The sequence below is a fragment of the Delphinapterus leucas genome, chromosome 16, assembly GCF_059928025.1.
Source record: "Delphinapterus leucas isolate spDelLeu-1000000601 "Yukka" chromosome 16, BTC_Dleu_Yukka2, whole genome shotgun sequence".
In the NCBI taxonomy this organism is placed as follows: domain Eukaryota; kingdom Metazoa; phylum Chordata; class Mammalia; order Artiodactyla; family Monodontidae; genus Delphinapterus; species Delphinapterus leucas.
In genome coordinates this window covers 57,618,657-57,645,930 of record NC_143144.1, presented here as the reverse complement: position 1 = coordinate 57,645,930, position 27,274 = coordinate 57,618,657, and the positions used below count along the sequence as shown (strand labels likewise).

Genomic DNA, 27,274 nt, shown 5'->3' with positions numbered 1-27,274 from the left:
GTGCCTTGACCCCAGCAGCCCTTGGAGTCACCACAATGTGGTCCCTACCAGCTGCCTTCTCTCCTCTCCTGCTGCTCCTGCTGCTGGGCCAGACCCCTCCCAGCAGGCTGCAGTCACTGAGCACCATGAAGCTACGGCTGGTGGGCCCAGGGAGCAGGCCGGAGGAGGGCCGCCTGGAGGTGCTGCACCAGGGCCAGTGGGGCACCGTGTGCGATGACGACTTTGCGCTTCAGGAGGCCACGGTGGCCTGCCGCCAGCTGGGCTTTGAAGCCGCCTTGACCTGGGCCCACAGTGCCAAGTATGGCCCAGGGGAGGGTGAGTGACCGGTGCTCCCCTGCAGGGTGACGAGGAGGTGGTAGCGGGTTTCTCTCAGGGGCTGGGCTCCCTGAGGCTCCAATAGAACCTGTCACGTTCCCACCAGTCCTTTAATACCCAGCTCAAGTGACCACCTCTGTGAGGCATTTCCTGAGTGCTCCAGCTGCAAATGACCTGTCCTACTCTCCCATTCTCACATCACCATCACCACCATCACTACCACTCAACTCTCAGTTCCTTGAACATAGCAGTCACACACAATAGGTGCTCAGCAAATGCTGTTGCGTGAATGACTAGATGGATGAATGAGGGAACAGGTAGATCTAATTAACAGACCTACCTGGCATTTTCCAAAAGCAGATTCTATGGGACCTGAGGCCAAGAGGAGACACTAGTCAGGGATGTAGATACCAAGCTCCCAGGAGAACCACCTCCTCTCTCCACCCCCATTTTCTACTCAGGCTTTGGAAGAGGAATGTTGATAATTGTGGGGTCCTATCCAGGAGGTAGAGCCCATGACTTGCCTCTCTGTGCCTGTCCCTGAGCATCACTCATCCCCTCCCACACAGGACCCATCTGGCTGGACAACGTTCACTGTGTGGGCACAGAGAGCTCCCTGGACCAGTGCAGGTCTAATGGCTGGGGCGTCAGTGACTGCAGCCACTCGGAGGACATCGGGGTGGTGTGCCACCCGCAGCGCCAGCGTGGCTACCTTTCTGAGAGGGTCTCCAATGCTCTTGGGCCCCAGGTGAGAAGGCCGTTCAGGCCCTGGCCTGAGCTGAGGAGGGGGTCAGGGGACAGAGGACCTCCAGGTGGTGAGCCTGGAAGGAGGAAGGAGAAGAAAGTGAGCAGAGCGCGGGCTGAGAAGCATCCCTGGGGCCCTGAGGCCTGCTTGTGGCCTGGAGCAGGTGCATGGGTAGAGGGCCCCAGCTTGAGAAAGGGCGGGCAGGGAGTCAGGGGCTGGGCCCGCTGGGAATCACTGAAGCTGCTCCCCACGAGGGAGGCAGCAGCAGGTAGGGCTTGCCTCACCCACAAGGCCCGGCCACAGTTGCTGTCTCTTCCTGGCACAGACAGCTCCAAGCTAAGAACAGCCCAAGCCAAACAGCAGGAGTGGGCAGGGCAGGTCTCTTGACTCTGCCCTCTGCTGTCAGACAGCCTCAGCCTGAGGACAGCTGGCCGCGGCCCACTGAATGGGGCGGGCCCTGACGGGGGGCTTCGCACTGGCCTAAGTCATCCAGGGTTAGAGCGGGGGTCTCGTGGGCCAGAGGGTCCTGCTGGTGGTCTCAGGCAGCTGGTCTGTGCCCATCCTCTGCCCTCCCCAGGGTGGCGTGAAGAAGGCCCCCTTGTGCCTGGTGGAAGCCTCCCAGACTCCAAGGGCTCCCATCCTGACCCCAGGAGAGCGTGGATCTGCTTGGTCCTCTCTGGAGTTGACGAAAGAACCCTAAACAAACCGAGCTTCTGCCTCCTACTCACTGTGTGGCTTTCAGCAAATGCCTCCCCATCATCCCCAAGGACGGAGCCACGTGGCCTCCGTTTCCTGGCCCGTCCCATAAGGGCACTGGGTGGGGTGATCTCTAAGTGCTCCGAGCCCCAGCTTTCCCACGTGAAGACCTGCAGCGGGCTCAGCGGGGGCAGGAATCCTGGGGCCCACGGTGACCATGCATCCCACAGGGCCGGCGGCTGGAGGAGGTGCGGCTCAAGCCCATCCTTGCCAGTGCCAAGAGGCAGAGCCTGGTGACCGAGGGAGCTGTGGAGGTGAAGTACGAGGGCCACTGGCGGCAGGTGTGTGACCAGGGCTGGACCAGGAACAACAGCAGGGTGGTGTGCGGGATGCTGGGCTTCCCCAGCGAGGTGCCTGTCGTCAGCCACTACTACAGGTAGGAGGACGGCTGGCTGGAGGGCCGCGCGGAAGGCGGGGTTGTGGAAGCGTCTGAGTGTGTGTGTGTGCGCGCGCGTGCACGTGTCTGTGTGTGACGTGGGACCTTGGAGGCTGCAGTGAGATTGGCAGGAGTAGTGTCTGTGGGAGGACATTCAGTGGGTGTTGGGATTGGGATGGAAACAGGCCCAGTTGGAGCAATGTGCCTGGGTTTCCTGGGTTATGGATCCCTCAGTAATTAAGACAAGAGTGAGGATGAACTTGGAGACCCTGGGAAATTTCTAGAAACAATCAGAAAATAAACATCGTACTTGCCAATCAGATAAAAAGAATTGACTGTAGTGCAGAGTACTCCCCAAGTGAAATGTAAATAAATGTAAAATTGTGTCCCTGATTAAAAAATTAGACCTAACTAGTAAAGATACAGTGCTGCCCACAAGTACAGATGGCCTGGGTTCGGGTCTAAGCTTTGCCAACAACGAGCTGTGGGCCTTGGTAGGGCATCTGGGCCTCAATTATCCAATCCGCAGGGAATTGTCTGAACTTTGTCTCAGTGAATTTCTCAACTGCGATCCAAGCCAGGCTCTGACTGGGTTGCGTCCAAGCCAGGCGTGGGGTGGGGCGGCATTTGGGAGAGGAAACATAAAAATATTCTGTCAGAAACGTGACAGAACTGTCCCAAGATTGCATTAGCCTGTAAATGATGACGAGTCATAGTTCTTACCAGCTCTGTCAGTGAAAACTTCGTATGTTTCTCATCAAGGGATAAACCTCCCACGAAACATCTGAGTCATCTACCCTTGCCCATCCCCAATCACTTTTAGTTGGTCTGTCCCGTGTCTCTGACTTAGATGACCCTGGTTTCCAAGGCCAGCCACGTGGCCCCATCCTTGGGGATGACTGGGATCTGGGTCCCTGACTCCCTGCTGCCCGGTAATTGCACATCTGGGCCTGGCTGGCTTGCCTACCTCCCCTGAGGAGGGCAGCCCTGATTATAGCCTCAGTATCTCTGCCTGGGCAGCTCCCACCAGAAAGGCCTTCAACTTCCACCTGTCCCCAGAGGACTTTTCCCAGGGCCCCTTTTCTCCGGTTGCCCCCTGAAGGCTGACCTTCATCTGGACTGGGGGAAGGGCGAGATTGGAGCTGCCTGCCCCAGGGCAGCCTGGTGCAGAAGAGACACCCACTTTGGGCTTAGTCAGGGGAACTTGCTCGCCCTGCTTTCCTTCCCTGTAAAATGGAGATCATCGTTACCTGTGGGGTGGCCACTCTCTCAGGACTGTGGTGAAGCTCAGCATTGAAGTAAGATTAATGAACAAGCTTACAAACTGTGAGTCTAGTGCAGACTCAAGGACAAGTATGGAGAGGCAGGGTGACAGCGGGTAGGACTTCTGCACCCACTTGACTCCCCGCCTGTTTGTTCCCATCCAGGAAAGTCTGGAATTCGAAGATGAAGGATCCCAAGTCTAGGTAAGGAGCAGCACCCTCAGGGGAGGGTGCAAAGGGGTGTGGCATGAAGGGCCTGCTTCCCCTGCCTTCTCCTCCCCTCCAGTCCCCTCTCCCCGCCCCAGTGCCTTGGCCTCCCTGAGTCCTGAGCACAGCCCTCAACCCCTCCCCTACCCTCAGTCTCCCTTGTCTTCCAGACTGAAGAGCCTGACAAAGAAGAATTCCTTCTGGATCCACCGGGTCAACTGCCTGGGAACAGAGCCCCACATGGCCAACTGCCAGGTGCAGGTGGCACCAGCCCAGGGCAAGCTGCGGCCGGCCTGCCCGGGGGGCATGCACGCTGTGGTCAGCTGTGTGGCAGGGCCCCGCTTCCGCCCTCTGAAGGCGAAGCCCGGGAGCAAGGAGTCCTGGACAGAGGTGGGTCCCATGCAGGCCTGGAGGCACAGGCCCCACCCCACGGGGAGGCGCTGATGGGGAGGTAGGGGAGGAACGGCGAACCACCCCTATCAAGGGGGCATCAGTTCAGACCGGGAGGAGGAGAGCAACTCACAGAACGTTGAACTTTGGGATTTACTTAAAAGGGACATTTATAACCCTACCATAAATGGAAAGCTGACAACTATAATTACATTGTAGCTACATCCCATTGAGGGCCGCAGGTATGGAGCCCAAGCCTGGCCCTTCGTTATAAAAAGCAATGAGCAAGTGCTGGTGAGGCACTGGGGCAGGGCAGCACCATGTGAGGTGGTCTCCTCGATGAAATCGGAGCGGGCGGGAGGGCATTAGAACGGAAGTGACTTGCCCACTGTGCATTTCATTGACACACGTCCCCACGGGTCTCTAAAATCATTTCACAGATCTGCTGCGGAAGTGTTGCTCTGGGTTCAGCCCCAAAGGACAAAGCAGCAGTGAGGCTGGGCAAGAGGAGGGGACTCGCCTAGTGAGCAGGTGGCAGGCTGTGAAGCCCAGGGACCCCCAACTCCTAAGGCTCTTTTGTTAGGGCTGGAATTTGTGATTACTGTGGCCGCTCTTTGTCACCGAGGAAGGGGGAGGTCGAGAAAGAGCTTATTCAGAGGAATAGCCACAGAAGTCAGAACTCCAGGCCTTGGCTCTGCCTGTCCTGAGGGGGCTCTGCCGGTGGTGTAGCCCCTACCCCTGCCTCCTCGGCCCTCCCTGAGGCCGGGTTTTCTCCCAGCAGGAGACGAGGGTGCGCCTCCGCTCGGGGGCCCAGGTGGGCGAGGGCCGGGTAGAGGTGCTCATGAACCGCCGGTGGGGCACGGTCTGCGACCACGGGTGGAACCTCATCTCCGCCAGCGTCGTGTGTCGTCAGCTCGGCTTCGGCTCTGCTCGGGAGGCCCTCTTTGGGGCCCAGCTGGGCCAAGGTGAGCGAGGAGGCCTGGGGTGGGGTGGGAGAGCCTGGATGTGCCACCGGTCCACCCTCTGGTGGTCCTGGGGTGCCAGGGCCCAGGCTGGTTCTCCCCTTCTGTGGAGGGGGAGCCGCAGGTGTGGGGTTGCAGAGATGGAGCCTCCCATGGCCTTTCTCCCTCCCTTCTGCAGCGCTGGGGCCCATCCACCTGAGTGAGGTGCGCTGCGGGGGATATGAGCGGACCCTCAGTGACTGCCCCTCCCTGGAAGGCTCCCAGAATGGTTGCCAGCATGACAATGATGCTGCCGTGAGATGCAACATCCCTAACTTGGGCTTCCAGGATCAGGTGAGCCTCGAGCTAGCCTGGGACACTGCTTGGAGCCAGTGGGGAGTGGTTCATGAGAGGCAGCGGGTGCTCTGGGCCCCAGAGCCTGCCTGGAGCCAGCCTGGAATGCCCTCTCCTCTGGGAGTCTCCCCTGGCCTGGCCTACTTCCCCTCAGGGCCAGGTTCTAGCCTTCAGAGATGTCAGAATATCAGTGGGACTCTTCAGGTGCATGGGCTCTCCCACCCCACCCTCTCAGGTCCCCTGTGAAGCTGAGAGAGACGGTGCCTAGGGCAGAGGGCCACAGGATGTCAGCACCCGGGAGTGGCACTGGGAGGCTGAGTGGGGTGGTCAGAGTTCAAGGGTCACGCTAACATGGACTGTGGGCAAGTCTCTCGCCTCAGACCTTGGTTGTCTTCTGTAAAATGGGGTCAGCTGTCCCATAGGGTCATTGTGAACGGGACGATAGCTATGAAAGCCCTTGGCAATAGGCACGTTGTCGTCAGTGGTAGGATTTCAGGTAGCAGGAGGGCAAGTACCAGAGTGAGAGCCCCAGGTGCAGGCACTCAGTCAGATTTCTCGAGCGGGCAGGGACGTTAGGGACTATCTGATAAAACGTCCTCACTTTACAGAGGAGACTAAGCCAGAGAGGCGAGCGTCATGTCCAGGGCTGCAGGTTTCCAGGCCGGCAGCCCTGAGCTCTCCCCTGCTAAGGTGGCCCCGCCCCTCACACACCCCTGACCATTGCAGGTGCGCTTGGCCGGTGGACGCAGCCCCGAGGAGGGGGTGGTGGAGGTGCAGGTGGACGTGAACGGAGTCCAGCGCTGGGGGACCGTGTGCAGCGACCACTGGGGCCTCAGCGAAGCCATGGTGGCCTGCCGACAGCTTGGTCTGGGCTTTGCCAACCATGCCATCAAGGTAGGTCCTTGCTGTGCTCCAAAACTTCCTGTGTTAAAGCTGCTGACCCTTCATTCATTCACTCAACAGTTAATTATGAGTGAAACTATGTGCCAGTATAATGCTGGGTGCTGGGATACTGTGGTGGACAGGACACAGTTCCTGCCTAACGGAGCAGTCAGTCGCCACATACAGTCAAGTGAGGGATGCAGTCATTCATAAAACGTTCACACAACAGGCACATAATTGTGTCTGTAGGAAAAATGAATAGAAGTGAGCCAGACGAGGTGGGGGAGGAATAAAGAGCCCACGCCAAGACCTTGTGGCCGGAGAACGCTTGACTCTGTTGAGGAAATCAGGGGCCGGGGGTGGAGTGCGGCTATCAAGAGGGAGTGGTGTGAAGCGCCAGGGTGAAGGAGGAGACGGGCCACACCATTCAAAGCCCGCAATGCAGATTTTTAAAAGATTTCTTCCTTGCTGTTCGGCAAACAGTTGGGGTGGAGATTAACATGAGTGCAGAGAAACACGCTATTGCAGTAGCCCAGCTGAGAATGGTGCTGGCTTGGACCCGGGGAAACAAGTGGATAGATTGAAAAGATATCAAGGAAACAAAATCAAGAGGCCTGGGGCATGGCTGCCATGGAGAAACCTCTTCAACTTCGCCCACACTGGCCTGCCAGGCAATACTGGGCATACTTCACCCGGGAGAACTGGGCTCAACCCCGAGCACAACCGACCATCTAGGGTTGTTTGAAGAACAGCTGGGGAAATGGGACAGGCCTGGGTGAACAGGAAGGGAACAGGACCTTCCTCTTCAAACAGCTGAGGTCTGCCGTCAGGGGGAGTGATGGCAGCAGGGCCAGTGGTGGAAGCCGTAGTAGTGGATTTTTGCCTCGACACGTGGAAGGCATTTCTAATACCAGAGGGGTCCAAAGTAGCATCACTGAAGATTTCAGGCCAAGGCTGGGCACAGCCCGGTGTGGGTGGTCTGATGGGGTCCAAGCCTCAGATGGGAGTCAGGTGACTCTAAGAGTACATCTCAGCCCTGACTGGGTGATGCTGGCTGTTTTCTTAGGACACCTGGTACTGGCAGGGGACGCCGGGGGCCGGAGAAGTGGTGATGAGCGGGGTGCACTGCTCAGGCACAGAGCTGGCCTTGCAGCAGTGCCAAAGGCACGGGCCGGTGCACTGCTCCCACGGTGCAGGGCACTTCTCAGCCGGAGTCTCCTGCACAGACAGTGAGTAACGGGACGGGCCGGTGGGACAGGCTGGCCCGGGCTCCCCTAATTTTGCAAGCCCACACCTCCTGTCTTCAGGGAGGGCCCTGAGTGCTGGTCCCAGCTCCAAGGCCAGCAGGGTTAGGGAGTGGAAGGAGGGCTGCATGCAGAACACCAGCTCCGCCGTTTACCACGTGCGTGGCCAAATCACCTGCCACACGGGGATACAAACCCTGCCCTGCCCATCTCATGGAGTTACTGTGAGCATTAAAACAGAGAATATGTGAAAATGTAAGGATACACAACAGTGTTTTCCAATCGTTGCGTCACGACCAATAGTTTAAAAAAACAGGATGGAAAACAATGACGTGATACATTTAGTAAGGGTAATGTTTTTCTCTTGGAATTATTTATGTGTGTCACAACATTAAATATATTTCTTACTACAGTCTGTAGTAAGAAAAGAGTTTGAAAACTGTTGTAGAGGGTATGGAAATGTGAGGACACATGGGGCCTATGGTGAGCTGTGGGACTTACCCAAAAGACTTTAGGTCAAGACCATTTTGAGGCATCGGTCTGCCCCACACCCCCAGATTCTTGGGGTAGAAGCATCTGTTTGACATCTGCCAACCTGGTCTGGGCCAGGATAACTGTATCCAGTCCAAAGGCTGCAGGCTGCCACCAACCTGAGTGGCCACTTGACCTTCTTCCCAGCCAGGCTTCAATGCCAAGACATCCTTAACTCTTGTCAGCTAGCTCTAGGACTTCCTCTCTGTCCAGCGCACGCTGGAAGAGCACCAGCCCTTACAACACACCCTCCCTTGCAGGGCGATGGGGCTTGCTCCCAGCACACTGGGGCCTGCTTCCCCGTCTCTCCCCTCCCAGGAACCTGTACCCCTCTGTCCTACCGCCTGGAGTGGCAGCTCTTCTCCTAAATGCATTTGATGCTTCACAACGGCTGAGTACAGACAGCCGACCTGACATCTCTGTGGTCATCCCCATTCCTCCTCTGTAATTTTTCTCCCTTCTTTCTTGCCTTTACCCTCTCTTCTTCTCTCTGAAAGCACTCTTTTCCCTCAGGAATTCTGGGGTCTGTCAGTGGGCATACCCTTAGCTCTCTCCAAAATATGCCTCAGGAATTCCAAGAGCATTTAGTGGTAGTACAGACACCATCCAGCAAACAAGCTCCCACCCTCGACACCTGTCCCCTGAAATAAACCTGTGTTCCCGTCTCACCATCGTCAGTGCAAGGCTCACCCATATGATAGCTCTGCCCCAAATCTAAAGTGTAACCCAGTTTTTGCATGAACAGACGTTGAGAATTGGCAAATTTCTCTCTTGACGTTACATGCAAAAGCTGTGCATCTCCTCATTTCTGTACTGACACAGTGAGGGACAACACGCTGGCTTCTGAGGAGGGTAAGAGCCCCTGTGACAGGAAGGGAACGGGAGAGGCACTGAACAGCTTATGGAGACACAGGCGCTAGCATGTTGGATTTTTACGCACCAGAATGTCCACGATGCCTCGGAGGAGGATGCACAGGATGCCCTGGTATGAACACCCCTGATAGCAACCAGGGTAGAACAGGGACCTTGGAAGAAGCACAGGCTTAGGAGCTGCAGCAGAATGCACCAGAACGGCAGGACCCAGGGGCAGGCTCGGCGCTTAACTCTTCCAGCTCTCCAGCCCTCTCCCTCTGCCCCTCGCATTGCTGGAACTGAGGCCCAGAGAAAGAGTGAGCTGAGGTAACAAGCTAGGGGTCAGCAGAGCTTACTGAGGGGTTATATGAGCTAGGCTACAGAGGCACTTATGGGCTGAAACGCATTCTACAGAAGAAATACTAGCTTACATCAACCGCATGCTTACCGTGGGCCAACCATGATCTAAGCACGTTACAGGTACCATCACACTAATCTTCTTCTTCTCCCCGTCACCCAGATGAGGAAAATGAAAGACAAAAGGCTGAGCAAGTCCCAGAGCTAGTTAATGGTGTAACTAACAACCAAGCCAAGAGAGGAACCCAGGCAGTCTGGCCCCAAAGCCAGCAAGCTTAGGCTAAGGTGATAGATCTTTCCTGCTATTAGAACTCACATCTCCTGACTCCTAAACCGCCCTACTCTTCCGGCGCCTCCAAAAGAGCTTAGTCTGGAGGCAAGGCTGTCCCCTAGGCCAGGGAGCCAAACCGGCTGCCTTCCTAGCCTCTGGGTCTCCACCATGCCCAGGTGCTGCAGACCTCGTGCTGAACGCCCAGCTAGTGCAGGAGACGGCCTACCTGGAGGACCGCCCGCTCAGCCAGCTGTACTGTGCCCATGAAGAGAACTGCCTCTCCCGGTCCGCTGACCGCATGGACTGGCCCTACGGACACCGGCGCCTCTTGCGCTTCTCCTCACAGATCCACAACCTGGGCCGGGCCGACTTTCGTCCCAAGACAGGCCGCCACAGCTGGATTTGGCACCAGTGCCACAGGTTAGTGCCTGCTTAGGCCTCGGCTCTAGGGGAACGAAACCAGGGTCCAGGGAGCCAACCGGTCTGGTCTCTTCCGGGCAAGCCTTCCTGGGAGGGGCGTGCGCTCTGGGAAAGAGCCTTCCTTCCTAGACGCCTCACTGGCCTTGCCTCTGGGCGGCAGTGAGGAATCCCAGGAGCACCAACCTGCCCTCTCCATCACTCGGTCGCCTGGCCAGGAGGTACCCACATGTCCATCTCCACCACTGCTCCAACAGAGCAGTCCTTGCCAGCAGAGCTGGTCTCTGTTAGAATGATAGTGGACAATTTTTCTGTTGGCCCTGAGGCCTTGTCTTTAAAAGCCAGGTGAAGTGGGGACTCCTAGAAACCTGGAGACCCAAAATAGCCATCCCATCCAGGATGCTGGCTGTGCAGAAGAAGCTTGCTGGTTTCTGCAGCAGCAAAGCGAGGCCCGCAAGGAAGAGCTGCTGGCGCTGGAAGGAGACAATGAGCGTTCTTTCCTATCAGGAGCCTCCAGCCCAGACAGCAGCAGAGATGATGTCTGTGACAAAGGCAGAATGGAAAAGGGTGTTTTTTTTCTTCAGGACACAGCCGTGGGTGGGGAAAGCTGAGAGGAACAGGCAGTGACTTTGGGACTTGGCCTTGCTGAGAAAATAAGTACCTTTCCCGGCAGCATGAAGAGCTGTCATTAGAACTGGAAACAATGGTAGCAATTTGGGCCCAGGCTGGCAGGGAGCAGAGGAAGCATCCCTCCTCACTCAGCAACTCCGCTCCTGGGCTGGTCCCTGGACGTGTCTCTTCTTTCCACCTGCAGGCCTCAGGCCTTGTAGCCAGGCAGCCTCCTGGACCTTTGACCTCTCCTCACCCGGGTGAGACCCTAGGTGACGAGGGCAGCTGTCTTGCTGCCTGGCAGGGGTGCCAGGAAAGTAGGCCACGGGTCACACTCATCTTGGGTTTGGGGGAGAGAAGGGCACTGCCCTGCTATTGTAACGTTCCTCTCTGGGTAAGGATGCGGCCTAGTGCCTCAGCCTTCCCTACCAGCTCCTCTGTGAGGACCCTCTCCTGTTGCGGCCGGCCTGACAGCTCTGCCCCTTTTGCAGGCACTACCACAGCATTGAGGTCTTCACCCACTATGACCTGCTCACTCTCAACGGCTCCAAGGTGGCTGAGGGGCACAAGGCCAGCTTCTGTCTAGAGGACACAAATTGCCCTACAGGTATGTGGTTTCCTGTTGGCATATCCTCCTCTGTTAGATTCCTCGGCCCCTTTGGGCTCAGGATCCCCTCTGCCCTGCTTAACAGCCTCAGGCAGCTGGAGACTCCAGCCTGGCAACAGTCAGCACTCAAGGCGATTCAAAAAGATAAATTTCTTACCCTCTCTACTTCCTCTGCATTCCCAACATACTGTGTACCACTTCTGAAATGCTTAACGCTTTCTTTTGGATAATGGTTGCAGACCTGTTTCACTTCTAAGTCCTTTGGGACTTAGCATGGATCGATAGTCTGATTCGCACACCCACAGTTCCTAGCCCTTAGAAATGGCATGGTGAAACACTGGCTCTCCTCAGGGTTGTATGGGCAAATGAATTAGCGTAGTAGGGCTGGAATCTTCTAATCACATTTCCTAGGCCAACAGGAATTTCCACTAGTGCATCCAAAGAAATAATCTCTGTCACAGATGGGCTTTGCTATGGTGCTGGATTCATGCTTGGTAGGAATTCTGGCTCCAACAGGCAAGATATTTAGCTGAAGCCCAGGCCCCTAGTCTGATTGCATTTAATTGACAATTCAGGGACTCAATAACTGTCAGCACCCTCCATTACAGGAATGCAGAGGCGCTACGCATGTGCCAACTTTGGGGAACAGGGAGTGACCGTTGGCTGCTGGGACACCTACCGACATGACATTGATTGCCAGTGGGTGGATATCACAGACGTGGGCCCTGGGGATTATATCTTCCAGGTAAGTGAGCTCAGGGATTCCCCACAGGAGCTCCATTTCTTCCAGATGTTCCAAAAGCTCCCTGAGGTCAAATGAAGAAAGAGAGCTTCATAAATAGGATCTCTGACATGTCTGGCGCTTGAAGGAGCTACACCATAGGGGAAGGGATCAGAATCCGGGACCTAGGTTTGAGTCCGGATTCAGTGAACAAGGGGCACGTCACAACTCAGTCCCCATCTATAAAATAAGGACCTTAATGCCTACTTCCTGGGGTGGCTGTAAGGGTTAATGAAGAAGAGGAGCACAGTTTGCAAGACTACATGAAATGTAAAGGATGTCACAGCCACTGTCAACTCAGAAGCCACGTCACCTGTCTTCAGCTGGCCCATCTCTCACTCCAGGTGGTCGTGAACCCCAAGCTCGAGGTGGCAGAGTCCGATTTCTCGAACAACGTGATGCGGTGCCGCTGCAAATATGACGGGCAACGGGTCTGGCTGCACGACTGCCACACAGGTGACTGCGGGCCACTGTGAGACCAGCCCTGTGCGAGCTCGGGGAGCTGGAAGACCCTGTGTCCCTGTGTGTGACTTCAGTGTGTGTACAAGGCTGGGGAGGGGACAGAGATGAATTGCCTTTGACAACTTCATAGAAGTTCATAGATTTCTGGAACAAGCTGCATCAGCCCCACCCAGTAACTATTCCCACATGCCTCTTTGTCCTTAAGGTTGTTTGGATTGTAATCTCAGTCTGCCATCTGTCCTGGAATCTTACCTGTTACTTCAGGCCATGTCAGGATTTCCCCTTTCCAGTCTGTTATTTCTCCCCTTCCTTTCATAGGGTCTTTCTTAGTTGCCTCCATCCCAGGCTGACTGCCTCACAGGCAAACGTAGAAGTCCCCCGGATCCGTGTTGCTACCGCCAGCCCTGATCACTGCTTACAGGACGTGGACCACGGAGAACAGGGCTCAGGACACTTGCAGGATTGGTAATTTCAGGCAAAGAAGCAACAATCCAGCGGGGAGCAGAGTAAGGAGGTGGCTGCCTCACTTGCCCGTACAGAAAGGAAGCAGTTCCTCTACCTTAGAGTTTAAAGTGCTTGTATTTGCTGTGGGGTGTGTGCAGTCACTCCCACGCTTTGCACACAGAGGGTGGAGGTGTGCTCATTTATTCCACAAACATTTATTAAGACCTACCTCTGTGTTGAGCACTGCCAGGCACTAGGAACATAAATAGGAGTAACAGGCAGAGCTGTCAGGTAGGGTAAGCAGACATGCAAATGGGTAACCCCAGTCCTACTGGGTACCCCAGAGCGCTGTGAACTACTGCTGAGCAAGCAGAGCGCTCTCCCAACAACCACCTGGAGGCCAGCCGAGGTTTCGCAGAGGAAGGGACATCTGAGCTGGCTGCAAGGAGAGGCACAGGTCAGAGAGGGGACGAGGAGAAGGCGCATAGGATTTGGCTTCAGAGGGCTTCACTGGGCACCAAATCCAGTTCCACCACCTTCTGGCTTTAAGACAGTCAGGAAATCTCCCCCTCAGAAGTTGTCTCTTTTGTAAAATAGGGCTATGCAGTCACACCTACTAGAGCTCTTTGCAGGGAGGGTTACGGTGGCTCCTGCTGAGAGAATGGACTTGATCCCGTGGGCTTCTGGGAACCACTAACAAATTTCAGCCAAGGAGGCAGGAAGATCAGATCAGATTTTCAAAAGATAACTCTGGCAACAGATGGAAGACAGTGAGAAGAGGAATATAAGGATTTGAAAATCGTGAGACTGTGTAGATTCTGCTGCCATTAAGTGAGACAGGAGCGTGAGAGCGATCAGGGGTTGGAACCTAAGGCTGCCGGCGTGGAGGCACAGCCTCCGTGATGCTGCTGGCAGGCTGTAAGGGGGCCAGGGCAGCGAGGAAGGAAAGAACACTACGCAGCTCTGACCCCTCCAGGGTCCTTGCAGGAAACACAGGCCACACCCAGGTGCGAGCAGGAGGTTATTTAATGAGAGGACTACACTGAGGTGTGAGTAGGACTAAGGAGATGAGGAGTGTTGAGATGTCCAGGGATAAGCAAGAGTGGAATGTTGTTATCACCTTGGGCTTGAAGGGGCAAAGTGTGTCCTGGAGCCAGGCGAGCGCTAGCACTGAGGAGGAGGGAGCAGCGGGCAGGAGACCATCACTGCACAAACAGGGGAAGAAATGCCCTGGCCTCTCTCCTTCCATCCTCTAATCTCGTGCTGTTTCTTCCCAGTGACCTACATCAGTCGGCAGTCTCTAGGGGTCAGGTCTCCAGGGCATGAGAGAACAAGAAGGGTAGAGAATGAACCTGGGGAGGGGGCGAGGGAGAGTGACCAGCACAACCCTTTCCACTCAACAGCCTATCTTCCCGATGTCCCTGCAGCTACGCATCTGTTGGCATCTATTTCCATAAAACGGACTGTTTGTGCCCACGACTAACCTGATGGAAAGGCTGAGCTGGGCAGGATGTCTTGGTGTTTGTGAAGTTGTCAGGGAGGGGATGAGACTCCGGTCAGGTCGACTACTTACCTGCCCTCCTCTGGTCCGCAGGGGACGCACACCGAGCTAACACAGAGCACTCCCCGGAACAGGAGCAGCGTCTCAGGAACAACCTCATCTGAAGGCACCCCTGCGCACCCCCAGCTGCTGCCCACACACCAGATACCTCAGCTTATTGGAGCCATGCCCTTCACAGAGCCCTAACTCAGAGGGTAAGGGGCCAGTGCCAAGCGGCACCAAGAACCAGCTCAGGAAGCCTTCTGATGGCAAGATCACCACACCAGGGCGGCACTGCTCCCTCAGGATGGCTCTGGGTCTATCCCCTGAGGGCCTTTGGTCTCTGGACTATGGCCTTCGGGCTTTGTTCAGCTGAGCTCCTCTTCCATAGGAGACCCAGTCCTTCCCGGATCTTGCCCGAGTTCATGGTTCAGGAGCTATCAGTTCCTTAGGAATGGACTGTGGCCCAGTCCCCCATCTAAATGGTGCTTTGCAAATGTCTTGGAGGAGGACCGAAATACACAGGAGGAGAGGTCAGCTCTCTGCTAGGAGCTCTGTGCAACACAACTTGTATCAAAGTCACAACTGGCAAAGAAGCTGGTGAATTCAGTCCCTTGCTTGATAGGTCCGCATTTAGAACTCAGCTACCATACTCTCTAAGAGTCTGTTCTTTAGTGCCCTTACCTTTATCCTACTGTACATATGGGTGTTTCTAATATCCCTGGAAGCTTAGGCCTCAGGCATCCCCTTATCTCCTGACGGGCCCGAACCACCAGTTACTGAGTGCTTGAGACGGGGCAAGATTCACAGGAGTGGCCAGATATGGTCTTCCCGCAGAGCAGCAAGAGGAGGCCGAACATAAAGAGTCCCGGGGTGCTGTGGACCCCAGCTGCTGCCAGGCCCTCTGCCAAGGGAAGAACACTTGCCCTGACCCCGGCAGGCAAGGTCACTGTGCGCCTCAGGACCGGCCTAAAAGGTCGGGTCCCCCAGGCTTCTGGAGTGAATTTTGCATTGAATAAAGTTTTGCAGTGGAAAGAACATGGGTCAAACAGGCCGCTCATCTCTGCAGGAAAAAGAAGACAGGTCTGGTAGAGTGGAGGACAGGAGACTACGGAGAGGTCAGAAGGGGAACATTTAATTTAGTTAAGGACTAAACCTAGGAAAGGCCACCATCCCTGCTTGACCTGGCTGTTGGCAGGCCCTTGCTCAGGGGTGGTATAAAATCCCATGGTCTTCCTGGACATGATTCTTAATCCTGTCTCCACTAAGACACACTTGAGAGATGATCCTTACAGGTCTGATGCCCTAATGCCAATAAAGGTTGCTCACTATGGACTGCTACAAAGACAAGACTGGCTGTGATTCTTGGCAGTTCCCAGCACCCTAACTCTACCCCTTTTCACTCCTGGTGACCTGGTTACTAAGATGTGTGGAGCCCACATACTACTCACAACAGCCCCACTGCACTTCTCCGGCATCAGCCTACAGTCTGCTTCGCAATTCCCTCCCTAGGCTCCGTGGTGAAACATGGGTTGGAAAGGTTAAGGGATGAAAAGTAGGAGGAAAGAAGAAAAAGTCCAAAGATGGTAAACTTTTACAACCAAGGCTGCAAGGCCACAGTGAATGGTGGTAGATGGGGCAAGATTACAATAGTCCTCCCGTCCTCACACATGAGAGCTGCCCTTCCTTAGCCGGTAAAAAGGGACCCGCTCTGGGGTATCCTCTGTGAATACAAAGAAGCGCGCTTTTCCTTCTCCTCTACCATCCCTCTTCTCAACTCCCTCACCTCCTTCATTCGGGCAGAGGGAGCACTGTACTTTGGCATGGCAGTTTAGGTAAACAAGGGAAGGACTGATTTCCTGTTGGATCCAGCAAACATCTCCCAAACAGTAACAACATTATACTCGCACGTGCACCCAATGGTCTGTGAAAGAACGTGTAGCTGGCGGGGGAGCGTGTGGTGACTGATGACTGGCTTCAGGCAGGGAGGTTACCCACAGCTTCTGGCTGGATCCAAGTTTCCAAGAAGGCCAGAAAAAGCAGGCCAGGCAGCCAGCCACCGGCTCTGGTCTCAGTCTTGCTGCCCACATCACACATTTGATAGGTGCAGCCAGTTCTAATTCTTGGAAAAAGCTATACAAGGGTTGTGCTGTTACACCTCTGACTTGAAAGGGAAGGATATGGGAAGATGCGGCTGGCGTGACTTGTAACTAGATGAGGAATGTTAACAGAACAGCAACCACCGAATTCCAGACAGAACCAAAAATGTCTGATGATTTTCACCTCGGCATTCTTGTCTCAGAGAAACTGAAGAACTAGGAACCTCAGCTTACCATTCAGATGCCTAATTTATTCCTAGTCCGCAAAGACTTCCACTCCATGAGGAGTATACTGGAACTCAAGGGGAATGTATCTTATCTACTATAAATTCCAGGTGATACTGGGATTCAGAAGTTCAACATACATGAAGCAACATATAACACACAGCAGAGTGCGTTAGCTGTCTTCTCAAATATCTACCAAAGGAGCCAGTGGCAGCTACAGGGTGCTCTCCAGTTAGCTCAGTGTACAAAGGCATGGTGTAGATATGACCAAGGATCTGATTCCTGTCTGGACAAGCTCAAGTAGTCCGTGCTGGGTCAGGGCAGGTGCTCTTTCTTACCTCCAGCCAGTATACATCAATTCCAGCTACTGGAAAAATAAAACTAAAAAGCACATCCTCTACTAAGGGCCGATGCAGGAGCACTCCTTAGCTTTCAGTTTTGGCTAAAAAAATCCTTTCTCTGGATCTACTTATAAGGATAAATCTAAAAGTTAGAGGTGGCTGACTGTTACCGAAAAAAAGTGTAAGTTACTAGCCACCAAGTACACAGCATTAGAATGAGGACAAAAGTAACTTCTTGAAATTATGAGTACTACAAGAAAACTGGGTAATAAACACGGGACTATGTGTTACCATTAACAATGCCCTTAGAAGCCAAAATGCTGCCAGAAAGGGGAATGCCCTCAAAGGCAAGTGATAGGAACAATCACTTTTTTTTTTTTTTTTTACCACCCAAGGCCATTCTCAGCCTTGAAGAACCAAAACAGAGCAAAGGTCTACCTCAGAGGTATACTGTTCAGTATGAAACCTGGCTAGTTTCCTGCATTTCCTTTCAAATGCAGCCATACTGTTCAAACAGACTTCCCTCTGTTCTACGATGACAGCACAAGCTGTACAGCCAGCTGCCCTAAGCAGTGCTGGGGCAGGGGGTCGAGAGGACCTAACGACCCCTCCAAACTTGGAATGGAGGTATTGAACATGAACAAGGGACAGTTTCAGAACAGACAAAGGATGAGAAAAACAATGCTGAGGAACTGTAAGAGGGCTCTAAGACCGAAACAGCGGCAGGGATCAAGATCCACGGCCAGTGTCATTTGAGGAACGTTTGGACGGAGCCCCACTACACCATCTTCTAGGCAATGCTAATAATCCATCATTGTCATGGGCACTAAATCATACAAAAATGAGGCTGCTGCCCTCATTGAAAGCACAATGAGACATCATTTCTTGCTCTCTCAGCATCTGGAGGTCTACCACTACGATTTCTTCAAAAACACTGAGAATGCAGATATGAGAAGGATAAAGCCTGAGCTGACTGCTCTGACTTGTCCATGTCTTTTAGGAAATCTCTTACTGCCCAGAGGTGTGTGTTTGACTCGCTGCTCTTCACTATAATGGACGAGCTGGTATGGCTTTTGCCAAATGCCTCTGGCAAAGGCAGAGAAGATCATACCAAGAACATGCTGTGTGCCAGATGCCTCCTGCAGGATGTCAGATTGGACAAAAATGGCAAAAGGCAAGAGGGTGGGGTGGGGATGTGCAAAGAGGACAAGAAGGGGAGAGGAGCCACCACATACCAATCCCAGGAGAGTATTTTGTAGTATACTCCGGGGCACAGAGATGATCAGCACTCTACTGCTGATCAATGAAACCAACAGATCCACCGAATCCATGCACAGCATTACAGGGGTGAAGATAAGGGAAGAACTGCTCTCTAATTTCTTTAGGGGCATGACAAAACTGACCAACAGCAGAGTGATGTATGTCATAAAATGGGCTTTAATATCTTTCTCTTACAACGTGATAGTACTGCTTAAACTGGAACTGGCACACAGCTCCCAAGACCGGCTTCCTGTAAGGAATGAAGCGGGCGCGCCCCAGGCTGCCATGCGGCTGGAGCAGCCCCAGGCACTCAGCTTAGTACAAGCTCTGGAGTCCAAATACCTACACCTGCTGCAGTTCACCAACTCTGGGGTTCTGGAACCGGCAGTGCAGATTCTGTGAATACCAAGCACTCCAGATACCGTTCCATCTCCTTGTACTAACAGCTCCCTCCCCTCTGACCGCCGACCTCACCCGCCCCCTGCAATACTGCTGTTCTCGGCTTTGTGAGGTACTAAGGGACACCCTGCCTTTGCGGTGCCGGTGCCGTAATCTCCCATCACCACAGGTTTGAATCCTCTGTTTTGCATTTGCTTAAAACATCTTGGAAGTGTGACTTGCCCTGTCCAGAGGACTCTTGGAAGTCACATCTTCCAAGTTTCTTCCTCGCTGATGGCTTCCTTCCACGTCCAACACAGTTAAGGCAGTTCCAAAGAACTGCATTTAGGAGTGAAGACAAACAGGAGTCTGTCTTCCTCCTATACCTCATCAGCCCTTGTCTTGATTGCTTATCTCTTTCTTTCATTAACATGCACATCTGCATGTACACAGAGCTCTGGAAAAATCCTCTGAAGACTGGAAATATTTTCTGAATTCCTGGAATTATCCCTGTCATCAAATGATGTTCAAACTGCAGACTGGTCTCTGCCTTCCCAGATGTCTTCCCGTTGCTTGGCTTCCAGTTGTTTTCTCTCTGTAAATAAGGGCAGTGTTAAGATGGCTAAGTATAACTTCACATAACCAGTGACTTTCGCTTAATCTGAATTACAAGGCGAACTTTAATCATGAGACAGGTGAATTCCCTAGTTTTCTCTTACCTGATTCCAAGAGTCAATATTTTTAACTTTCCAAGTGCTTTGTAAGTGGGAACAATGTTTCTCTTACTATATAATAGATAGAGAAAGATCTGTGGCTAATAGAAATAAAAAGCATATGGAATAAGTCAGAACCGAGCAGGATCCAGATTTTTGTCTTGCTGATAATATATTTATTTTAATTATCTTTCTAAACTGTGTTAGTGCTTCAGTAAAATTGCCCATTATTCCCAGTCTACTGATCTATATAAATATTTCAATAGGCATCAAGAATATGTTTCAATATTTTTCTTCTACTTTCTTGCTCAAATGGAAATAGTAGCCACTGGGCTTTAGTCATATCTCTCTACTACAATTCTACAAAAAAAAAAGAAAAAAAAATTTCACAGGAAAATCAAATTTCAATATTTTCAGAGCACTTTCAGGAGCCAGAAATCTTCTGGAACACCAATTCCAACATGGAAAAATGACCACATATAATGGAGGGAAACTAAGAACTGTTTCTAAAAACAAAAAATGCACAAATCTGGACAATCCATCTTCAAATTTTAACACAGAAGCTTAGTTTCCATTTAACACTTTCACCAATACCTGAGACAATAAAGACCATACACGGTGTGGTGACCCAAGTACTTCACTAGGTGCCACAATACCAGTTCTAATTTCATGGCTAGTCAGTCATTGATCTTGACACCATAAAATGTAGATGATTAAGCCTAAGTGCTTCCTTCCAAGGGCAATTATTTCGACTAAAAGATTTTGCAAGTCATGAACCAGGGGGATTACAGAAATCAAGGTGAGTTTAGAGTTAATTCTTGCTATTCTGACATATCTTTCCAAATCAGCAGAATCCCTTACGGAATTCCTATACTATATTTGACTCAACTTTAAGGGCAAAGAACTTGATAAGGAAGCTAGCTAACTGGCACTTGGAAATGTGAGAAAGAGAAATTTGCTGCTATTTGGGCACCATCTTGTGGCATTATCTGAAAATAGCAGCAAAGTTACAAGAGGCAAAAAATGGGCGTCAGTAAATTCCAAACTGAAGGCTCAGTGTCATGTGACTCAGCTTTAAGGCAGGCTTAAATTGGGTTGAGATTCTCCAGGGAGATAGCACGAAGGATAACTGGCTTGTCTAAAGGATTCTGGGATTTCTTAGGAAGGCTGACTGTGGTTCTGATTCTTACAAACAGAGAAAAGTTAGGAGAGGATCTAAAGGCAAAGGCAACCTTGGATGAAAACAATCAAAAAGTGGTCCTGGGTTCCAAGAAAAAGTGAAGAAACTAGAAAAGTGAATTGTTAGAACTCAGATTTTTCAATAAACTCAGAAACTTAAACCAGAGAGGCAATATGGAAAGCTTTAGGAAAAGAAATCCAGGAGCAGTAGAAAAACGAATGACTGGTCCATAATCCACGATTTCAAAATTGAAGTAGCACTGAAAAAAAAGTTTTTTGTTTTTTAAAAAGTTTGGGGTCAAAACTCCTTTGGTGGTAAATATAACCTGAAAGGACATAAGGCCACAGAAATATTAATGCTAATGTGTTCGATTTTGGTGTTATGAAACATGTATTAATATATTATCTTTCTAAAATTGGAAAAGTTTAGAATTCTGAAACATTTCCTACACTAATGCTTTCCAACAAAAGACTGTAGATCTGTATTACCAAATATATGTAAATATAAGAGGAAATTCTGGTGGTAAACCATATGATAAAGTCAGCAAGAATAGAGAGACAAACTGAGAAGCACAAAGAAATAGTGAAAATGTGAGGCTTAAATTTATAAATATAGAACATGAACACAATACAGAAATACAGGTTAGGATGAGACCTAAAAATATTTTCTTCATCTTAAAGAAAAAAATGGAAGCTTGGAGATGTTAAGTAACTTGCCTAAGATTACATAATCAGTGAAAACCTGAAGCTGGAACCCAGGTCCTTAATTCTTAAATCAGCATACTTTCTACTGTCCTGACCTCTGAAGAGAGGATCTGAAAATATTTACACAGAAAAGGAACAAATGTGGGGGAAAAAAAGTATTTTGCGAAAGATAAAGAATAAACATGTTTCCCCTTTATCAAAGAGAAAAGAAAGTAGGTAACAGCTGATAGACTGTATTAAAAAAGCTCCTATTAACTTTAACTCCACCAATTACAAAAAGTAAGAGAAAGCCCAACAGCAGCCATAAGGGCAAGGAACTAAAGAAGAATATAATGTTAGCATGAAATGACTAACCTAAAGCACTAACGTAAGCTGGCCCTGAAGACTTTTATTTCTCAGTATAATAAATAAATTGGCAGAAATGATTACATTAAATAAGTTGGCTTCTCACTAAGGGAACAGAAAGTGCTAAAGATGAAAAAGGGGCCAGTTTGGTGTCGTGTTTACAAAAATAAAGAAAAGGGATGGAAATTAAAACCTTCAAAATTTACTTCTACACCTAAGAAAATAATGAAGAAAAATCATCACAAAATCCACTTGTAGCCACCTACAGAGTAATAATCAACCTGAAGACTTGAAGTACAAGTCTGGTCAAACTAATCTAACTGCCTTCTTTTATGGATTGACAGACCTGGTAGATCAAGGAGAGGTAACATAAATAACCTCTTCGTTTTAGATTTCAGGCTTACCAAGTATGTATTAATCATTAATATACTGGGAAAAAATAGTCTGGCTCACATAAGTGTTAAGGGAGCATTTAACTCTAGAGGGTGGAATGATTATCAATGTATTAAGTATAACACGTGTTGTTTACTTAGCAATAATTGGTGAAATGGTCAGTCAGTCCATAAACATTTTCATCTCTGATATAGGCCAGAGACGTAAGTTTACTAAACAGCAGGTGACACCAAAAATATGGATAAATACTGCATCCCACAGAAAAAGGTCAGATTAAAATGAAAGGAAATGTGGTTAGAAATGAAGGGAACTTCACGTCCAGGGAGAAAAGACACCAAGAAAATGCCGTAAGACCTAGATTATGAGTCAGCAACGCAGCACTGTTCTTGAAGGCAGAATAATGGAATTCCTAAAAAGGATTTCAGAAGGCAGCTGACTGTGATTAAATTTTTATTACAGTTGACTAAGTATCCTATAGAGATGATTTTACTTTTAAGTTCTCAGTGATTTCATTAATCAAACTAAGGGATCAAATTATTGTTTACATAACTCTGCCTCTCAGGCCTATGACCCAAAAGATGGCCTTTCAGAACCAGCCAATTAATCATATACCCCCCAAGAATAAAATGGAACAAAGTTATGAAATAAAATTATGGCAGGCTTTGAAAATGAGAGTGGCTTATTCTGAAAACTTTGATTCCAACTTTAGGTGGGAATCAAATGTTCTGATAAGTGGAACATGGGGAAATTTTACACGTATTCCTGAGTCTGGTCTTTAAAATGTGGTTTTATCATTTAGTGTGAATCCTTGATTTAAAACGTGATTAAGTCAAATACAAAGTACTCAAGGACGATCTATGTTTTCATTTCCCACTCTTAGTATAGTTCTAATCTGTCATGCGCTCTGCTAGACTAAAAGATCTATCTGTTCCTCACACTCAGGGACTTGTGACTAAAGCTCTTATTTTCCAGATATATAAAATATGATTTGCTTAAAATGATTTGAGCACTTCCTTTTTCTCGATTCTCCCCAGAGTAGCTTTAATTTCTTAATCTCCTTTTTAAGGATTAAGACAAAGACTTCTCAATAAAAGGGTAAGAAGACCAAAGTAGGGTAAAGGAAGTTATCAGGAAAGTATTTATACCTCAAAATCCCAAATTCAAAATTCAATAATTAGAAGGGTTCCATATGTAATGTTCAACTCTGGATTTTATAAAGAAAATCATGGAGGACTTGAAAGCGTTCAGAGTAGAATCATGAGTGAAATAAGACATATGAAGAAAAATTAAGAGTAACAAATGTCATTCATGTATTCAGTCAATGAATATGCACACTGAGTATCTCTTTATGAACTAGGCACTGTGCCAGACAGCAGAACTCTTGAAGTGGGAAAAAGAAAGGCTAGGAAATTATTCTACAGTATTATTAATAAAAGTACCTATATCAGGATGGCACAAAGATTTCGATTTCTATTTCTATGCTAATTCTGATCTATTGGCTACAGTCAAGTCAAAACTCACCAAGAGTGTCATGACTGATTAGCACTGTCTGTCATGGATAATGAATGGGGAGCAACAGTACATAGTACACATTTGTCACTACTGGCTTATATTATTATAATGAATACTAATTTCCCAAGAGTCACATAAATAATAGTATTCTAAATACGTAAAGCACCTTTTAAACATTGGAAACTGGGGCACAGAGAAGTATAAGAAAATTGCCCATGGTCATATAGCTAGTTAATGGCAAAAACTCTATTATAGCCCAGATCCTCTCACTCCTAAATGATCTGCCCTGATCTTTACAGTTAAAGGCTGTTAGAACAGAATGATGTCCAGATGTTCCTGAATTTCTACTAAATAAAAAAGAAGAGGAAACTGTTTTAAACTATTGTACAGATTTAAGTTAGACCTATGGAAGAATTTTCTGACAGTAACAGCTCTAACCATTGGAAAGGATAACTAAAAAGAAGCCTGTCATATTTTATTTTCTGAAGACCTTAAAATGTTTTTTTCTTTTTGGAAAAAAATGTTAATTACCCCAAAACTCCTTCAAAAGGGATTACACTATTATAAAAGGAACATGGGTTTTAATTAGAGAGGCCTAGGTTCAAATGTCTCCTTTCAATTTACCAGCTGGGTGACCTTAGACCAGCTACTTCACCTCTCTGGGCCAGCTCTAAACTGGAGATAATACCATCCCCATCCAGAGTTATCATAACATGTTATATTGTCAGGAATTTCCTTCCAGTCCTTTTAATTGCAAAAACCTCTATGTGGCTTTTAATCTTAAAATCTTCAGAACTGAAGAGAGAGGAGAAACAACTGCTTAAAATATCAGGTTCATATTTTCTTTCTTACTCAAGGCAGATATCCCCACCAGACTGCAAGTCTTAAGGAGAGGAACAACATCTTGCCGTTTCTCTAACTTTCCTAATTAGGGAGCACAATGCCTTGCACAGGGTAGGTACGCAGTGAATTCCAAATGTAGTTGATAGTGTATCACAGGCAATTGAAAATAAAAAGAGTAATGACAAGAAAAAAATATGTACTGGAATCTGTGCTGGACTCACCATAAAATGATACTTTGCTACTATTACTAAAAACAGCAGCAGCTCATACTTATCACACACTTATTACAGGCCTAGAGAAACAGGAGGGAGAGTGTTCCTATCGGTTTTAAAGATGACTAAGTATCTTTTGTGGATTATCTCACTTGATTTCCATTTTATGGATGAGGAAACAGAGGCCTCCAGAGAGTAAGTAATTTGCCTAAGGTGACATAGCCAGTAAATGGCAGAGCTTAGATGTAGACCCAGGCAGTCTGATTCCAGAGTCTATAATGTTATTTCCTATGCTGTACTGACCCCTTTCCCTCCAGTGGAAGAAGAACTGGAACAGAAGTATCTGTTCTGTTTAATACCTAAACAGTACTTTTAATTTCCACAGAAAAAAAATCTTTAAGTGAGAAGTCTTGGGCTCCATGCAATTACAAAAGTATATGCTCAATGCATAAAGAAGCCAGAAAGCTATATCAGGAATTTTCCATACGCATTTTCTCAGATATAAAGAATGGGAGAGTTCTGAAACATAATAAAGGAAGAGTCCTCTATAACCTGTAAAGATTCAGGACCAATGGATAGGAGAAACTTACCACCGTGGGTCTCTATTCACAACTAAACTTAGCCTTCTTTAAAAAAGTAAGTAACAGTGTACCCACTTAGCCAACAGCCTCATTTTTAATTTCATCACTGAAATGTCCTTTGCATAGCTGAGCATTTAAAACAAATTCAAGTGGAACAGTATGCTGATGTGCCTACAGAGAAACAGAGGGGGATACTCAGGTGACAGCCATACAAAACTATTATTGCAGTACCTGTAGAAATACAAGTGATATTACACACATAGGGAAGCAGGAAACATTGCAAAAAGAATCACATCTCCTTTTATAGATACCATTGTTATTACCCTCTATTGATTTTCTGAGATAACTGTGGTTATCACAGAGAAATCATTTTCCTCAGAGATAACCAATTAATAAAGGGTTAAGGACACTGCACATTCTACTTTAATCTAGCTCTGACAGTGCCATATATAAAAACCAGAGGAATCTTCCCCTGTTTCTATAGTCTGTAGGAAGCCTTTGAGTCAAGAATGCATGGAAAAAATCAAAACTGCCTCATTATAATCATTAAGGTTTCAAAAATTAGTTGGGTTCAACTCTGAAACTCTAGCACCTGCCATGACACCCTCTGTCACTGGTTATCTGGCCAGTGCAGCTGAGAGTCTGCAAGCTGCCTGCTATCACCAAAGCAGAGTGGACAGGAAGTATTAATGGCCTTGTTAGACCGGCAATAAACAAGGAGTTTGAAACTTCCATTCGTTTAATGGAAAAATGAAGTTACTTTTCGGTAAGTGGAATTTTCGGAATAAATTGTCTTCACAGATTCCACAGATCGAGGGCTAAGGCAATCAGACTGTCTAAAGCCTGAAGGTTGATAAAAAGCACTTAAGTGCTAACCGGAGTCCCAAGCCTTACGTACAAGTCAACAGCCTATAAAGGGGAGAGAGACATTTAACCTCAACTACAAACTATAGGGAAAGAAAAACCCTGCTTGTGGATCAGTTGAAATATTCTGAGGACTCTTAAGTACTGGAAAATAATCAGAAGATTAGGCTAACCTAGATGTGCTCTAATGGAGCCACTCAGGACTGTCTTTAAAGAAAAAATTACCTTCTACAGTTATTATCATCAATGTCAGATGCTGGCTTCTCCTTAATTTGTCTTCTATCTAAGATCTAAACCATCTGATAATATCATGGCAATCATGGCCCAGTAAAACCACAGCAAATAATGTTTTCTGCCTGGGAGACTATTATGTCTTCATAGGAATATTTTTCTGAGAGTCGGGAGCAAGAACTATAGAAATAGCCATGGATAAGCTAAAATGACTGAACCTATCTCTTGGAAAACAACAGTAGGAACATGGATTAAGATGCCTTGGTGTGGAACAGGCAGACAAATTCTAAAATGTCTTTCTCCTAAATATAAGGCATGAAAACAATTTCAATATATGTAGGAGGCTTCTAGGAAATGGAAATGCCAAAATGGAATGGGCTTCATTCTTTTTTTTTTTAACACATGCCTTATAGTGAACTCTAAAGGGACTAAAGAAAACACCATCAACTTAAACTCACCGCGGGCTTCTTGCAGTTTCTTAAGTTCTGCTTCCCGTTCGGTTTTGCTCTGCTTACTTCGAACCCCAAGGGCACTGATGACTAACCTTCTGGCTAGGGCTGCTGAAGTCTCAGGACGCTCCTTTGCTGGCTGGAGAAACTCTGAATGGGAGAAAGGGAGGGAGCAGGAGGGAGTAAGGAAGAAAAAGCACTTTAGCTCCAAGTGATTTAACTCAGTAATTAACATACCAAATAGACTAACAAGGGCTGTATCAGCAGTAATTAATACAAGCCAGATAGATGAAGAGCAGAGGAAATTAACATGGCAAAGCACAAACAACCCTGCCTTCATTATCTGTATTAACACAATTTCTTATAGTGACTCTATCAGACAGCTAAACACAGAGGTAAACTAGATAAGGATGTCATCAGAAAATGGTTGCTGCATTGCTTGCAGTTAGTATCTCCCACTCTCTCCAAGTGGCTACTCCAGTGCTATATTTCCAACACAGCCTTTTCGCCTTAAAATAATATTTCCTTTAACACTAAAAATAAAAGTGATATGTCCTCAGAACTCTGGATGCTATACAAGTGCTGGAAAAAACAGTATCAC

The 27,274-nt window shown here is 48.8% G+C and overlaps 2 protein-coding genes across 3 annotated transcripts in view; one reads left to right on the top strand and one right to left on the bottom strand.

Moving 5' to 3' along the window:
- LOXL4 (lysyl oxidase like 4) lies at positions 1 to 26,741 on the top strand. Its single transcript, XM_089897992.1, has 14 exons — positions 1 to 315; positions 885 to 1,063; positions 1,987 to 2,192; positions 3,620 to 3,658; positions 3,832 to 4,051; positions 4,830 to 5,016; positions 5,192 to 5,346; positions 6,073 to 6,240; positions 7,295 to 7,457; positions 9,660 to 9,903; positions 11,001 to 11,116; positions 11,725 to 11,861; positions 12,242 to 12,353; positions 14,398 to 26,741. The coding sequence occupies exons 1-14, from the start codon at positions 36 to 38 to the stop codon at positions 14,466 to 14,468; spliced, it is 2,277 nt and encodes a 758-aa protein (XP_089754118.1). The 5' UTR covers positions 1 to 35; the 3' UTR covers positions 14,469 to 26,741.
- The window catches only part of R3HCC1L (R3H domain and coiled-coil containing 1 like), a 75,957-nt gene continuing 67,110 nt past the window's right edge, over positions 18,428 to 27,274 (bottom strand). For both annotated transcript variants that reach the window (XM_030759230.2, XM_022569118.3), the window contains 2 exons: positions 26,683 to 26,823; positions 18,428 to 19,241 (listed from right to left, as the gene is read on the bottom strand). In XM_030759230.2, the coding sequence (XP_030615090.1) occupies positions 19,174 to 19,241; positions 26,683 to 26,823 (209 nt within the window). In that variant the 3' untranslated portion in view covers positions 18,428 to 19,173. The remainder of the gene's footprint in view (positions 19,242 to 26,682; positions 26,824 to 27,274) is intronic.

Coding starts and splice junctions, on each gene's coding strand:
- LOXL4 (XM_089897992.1), top strand. CDS start 36: ATGTGGTCCCTACCAGCTGCCTTCTCTCCTCTCCTGCTGCTCCTGCTG. Junction 3,659..3,831: donor ATGAAGGATCCCAAGTCTAG/GTAAGGAGCAGC, acceptor CTTGTCTTCCAG/ACTGAAGAGCCTGACAAAGA. Junction 6,241..7,294: donor TTGCCAACCATGCCATCAAG/GTAGGTCCTTGC, acceptor CTGTTTTCTTAG/GACACCTGGTACTGGCAGGG.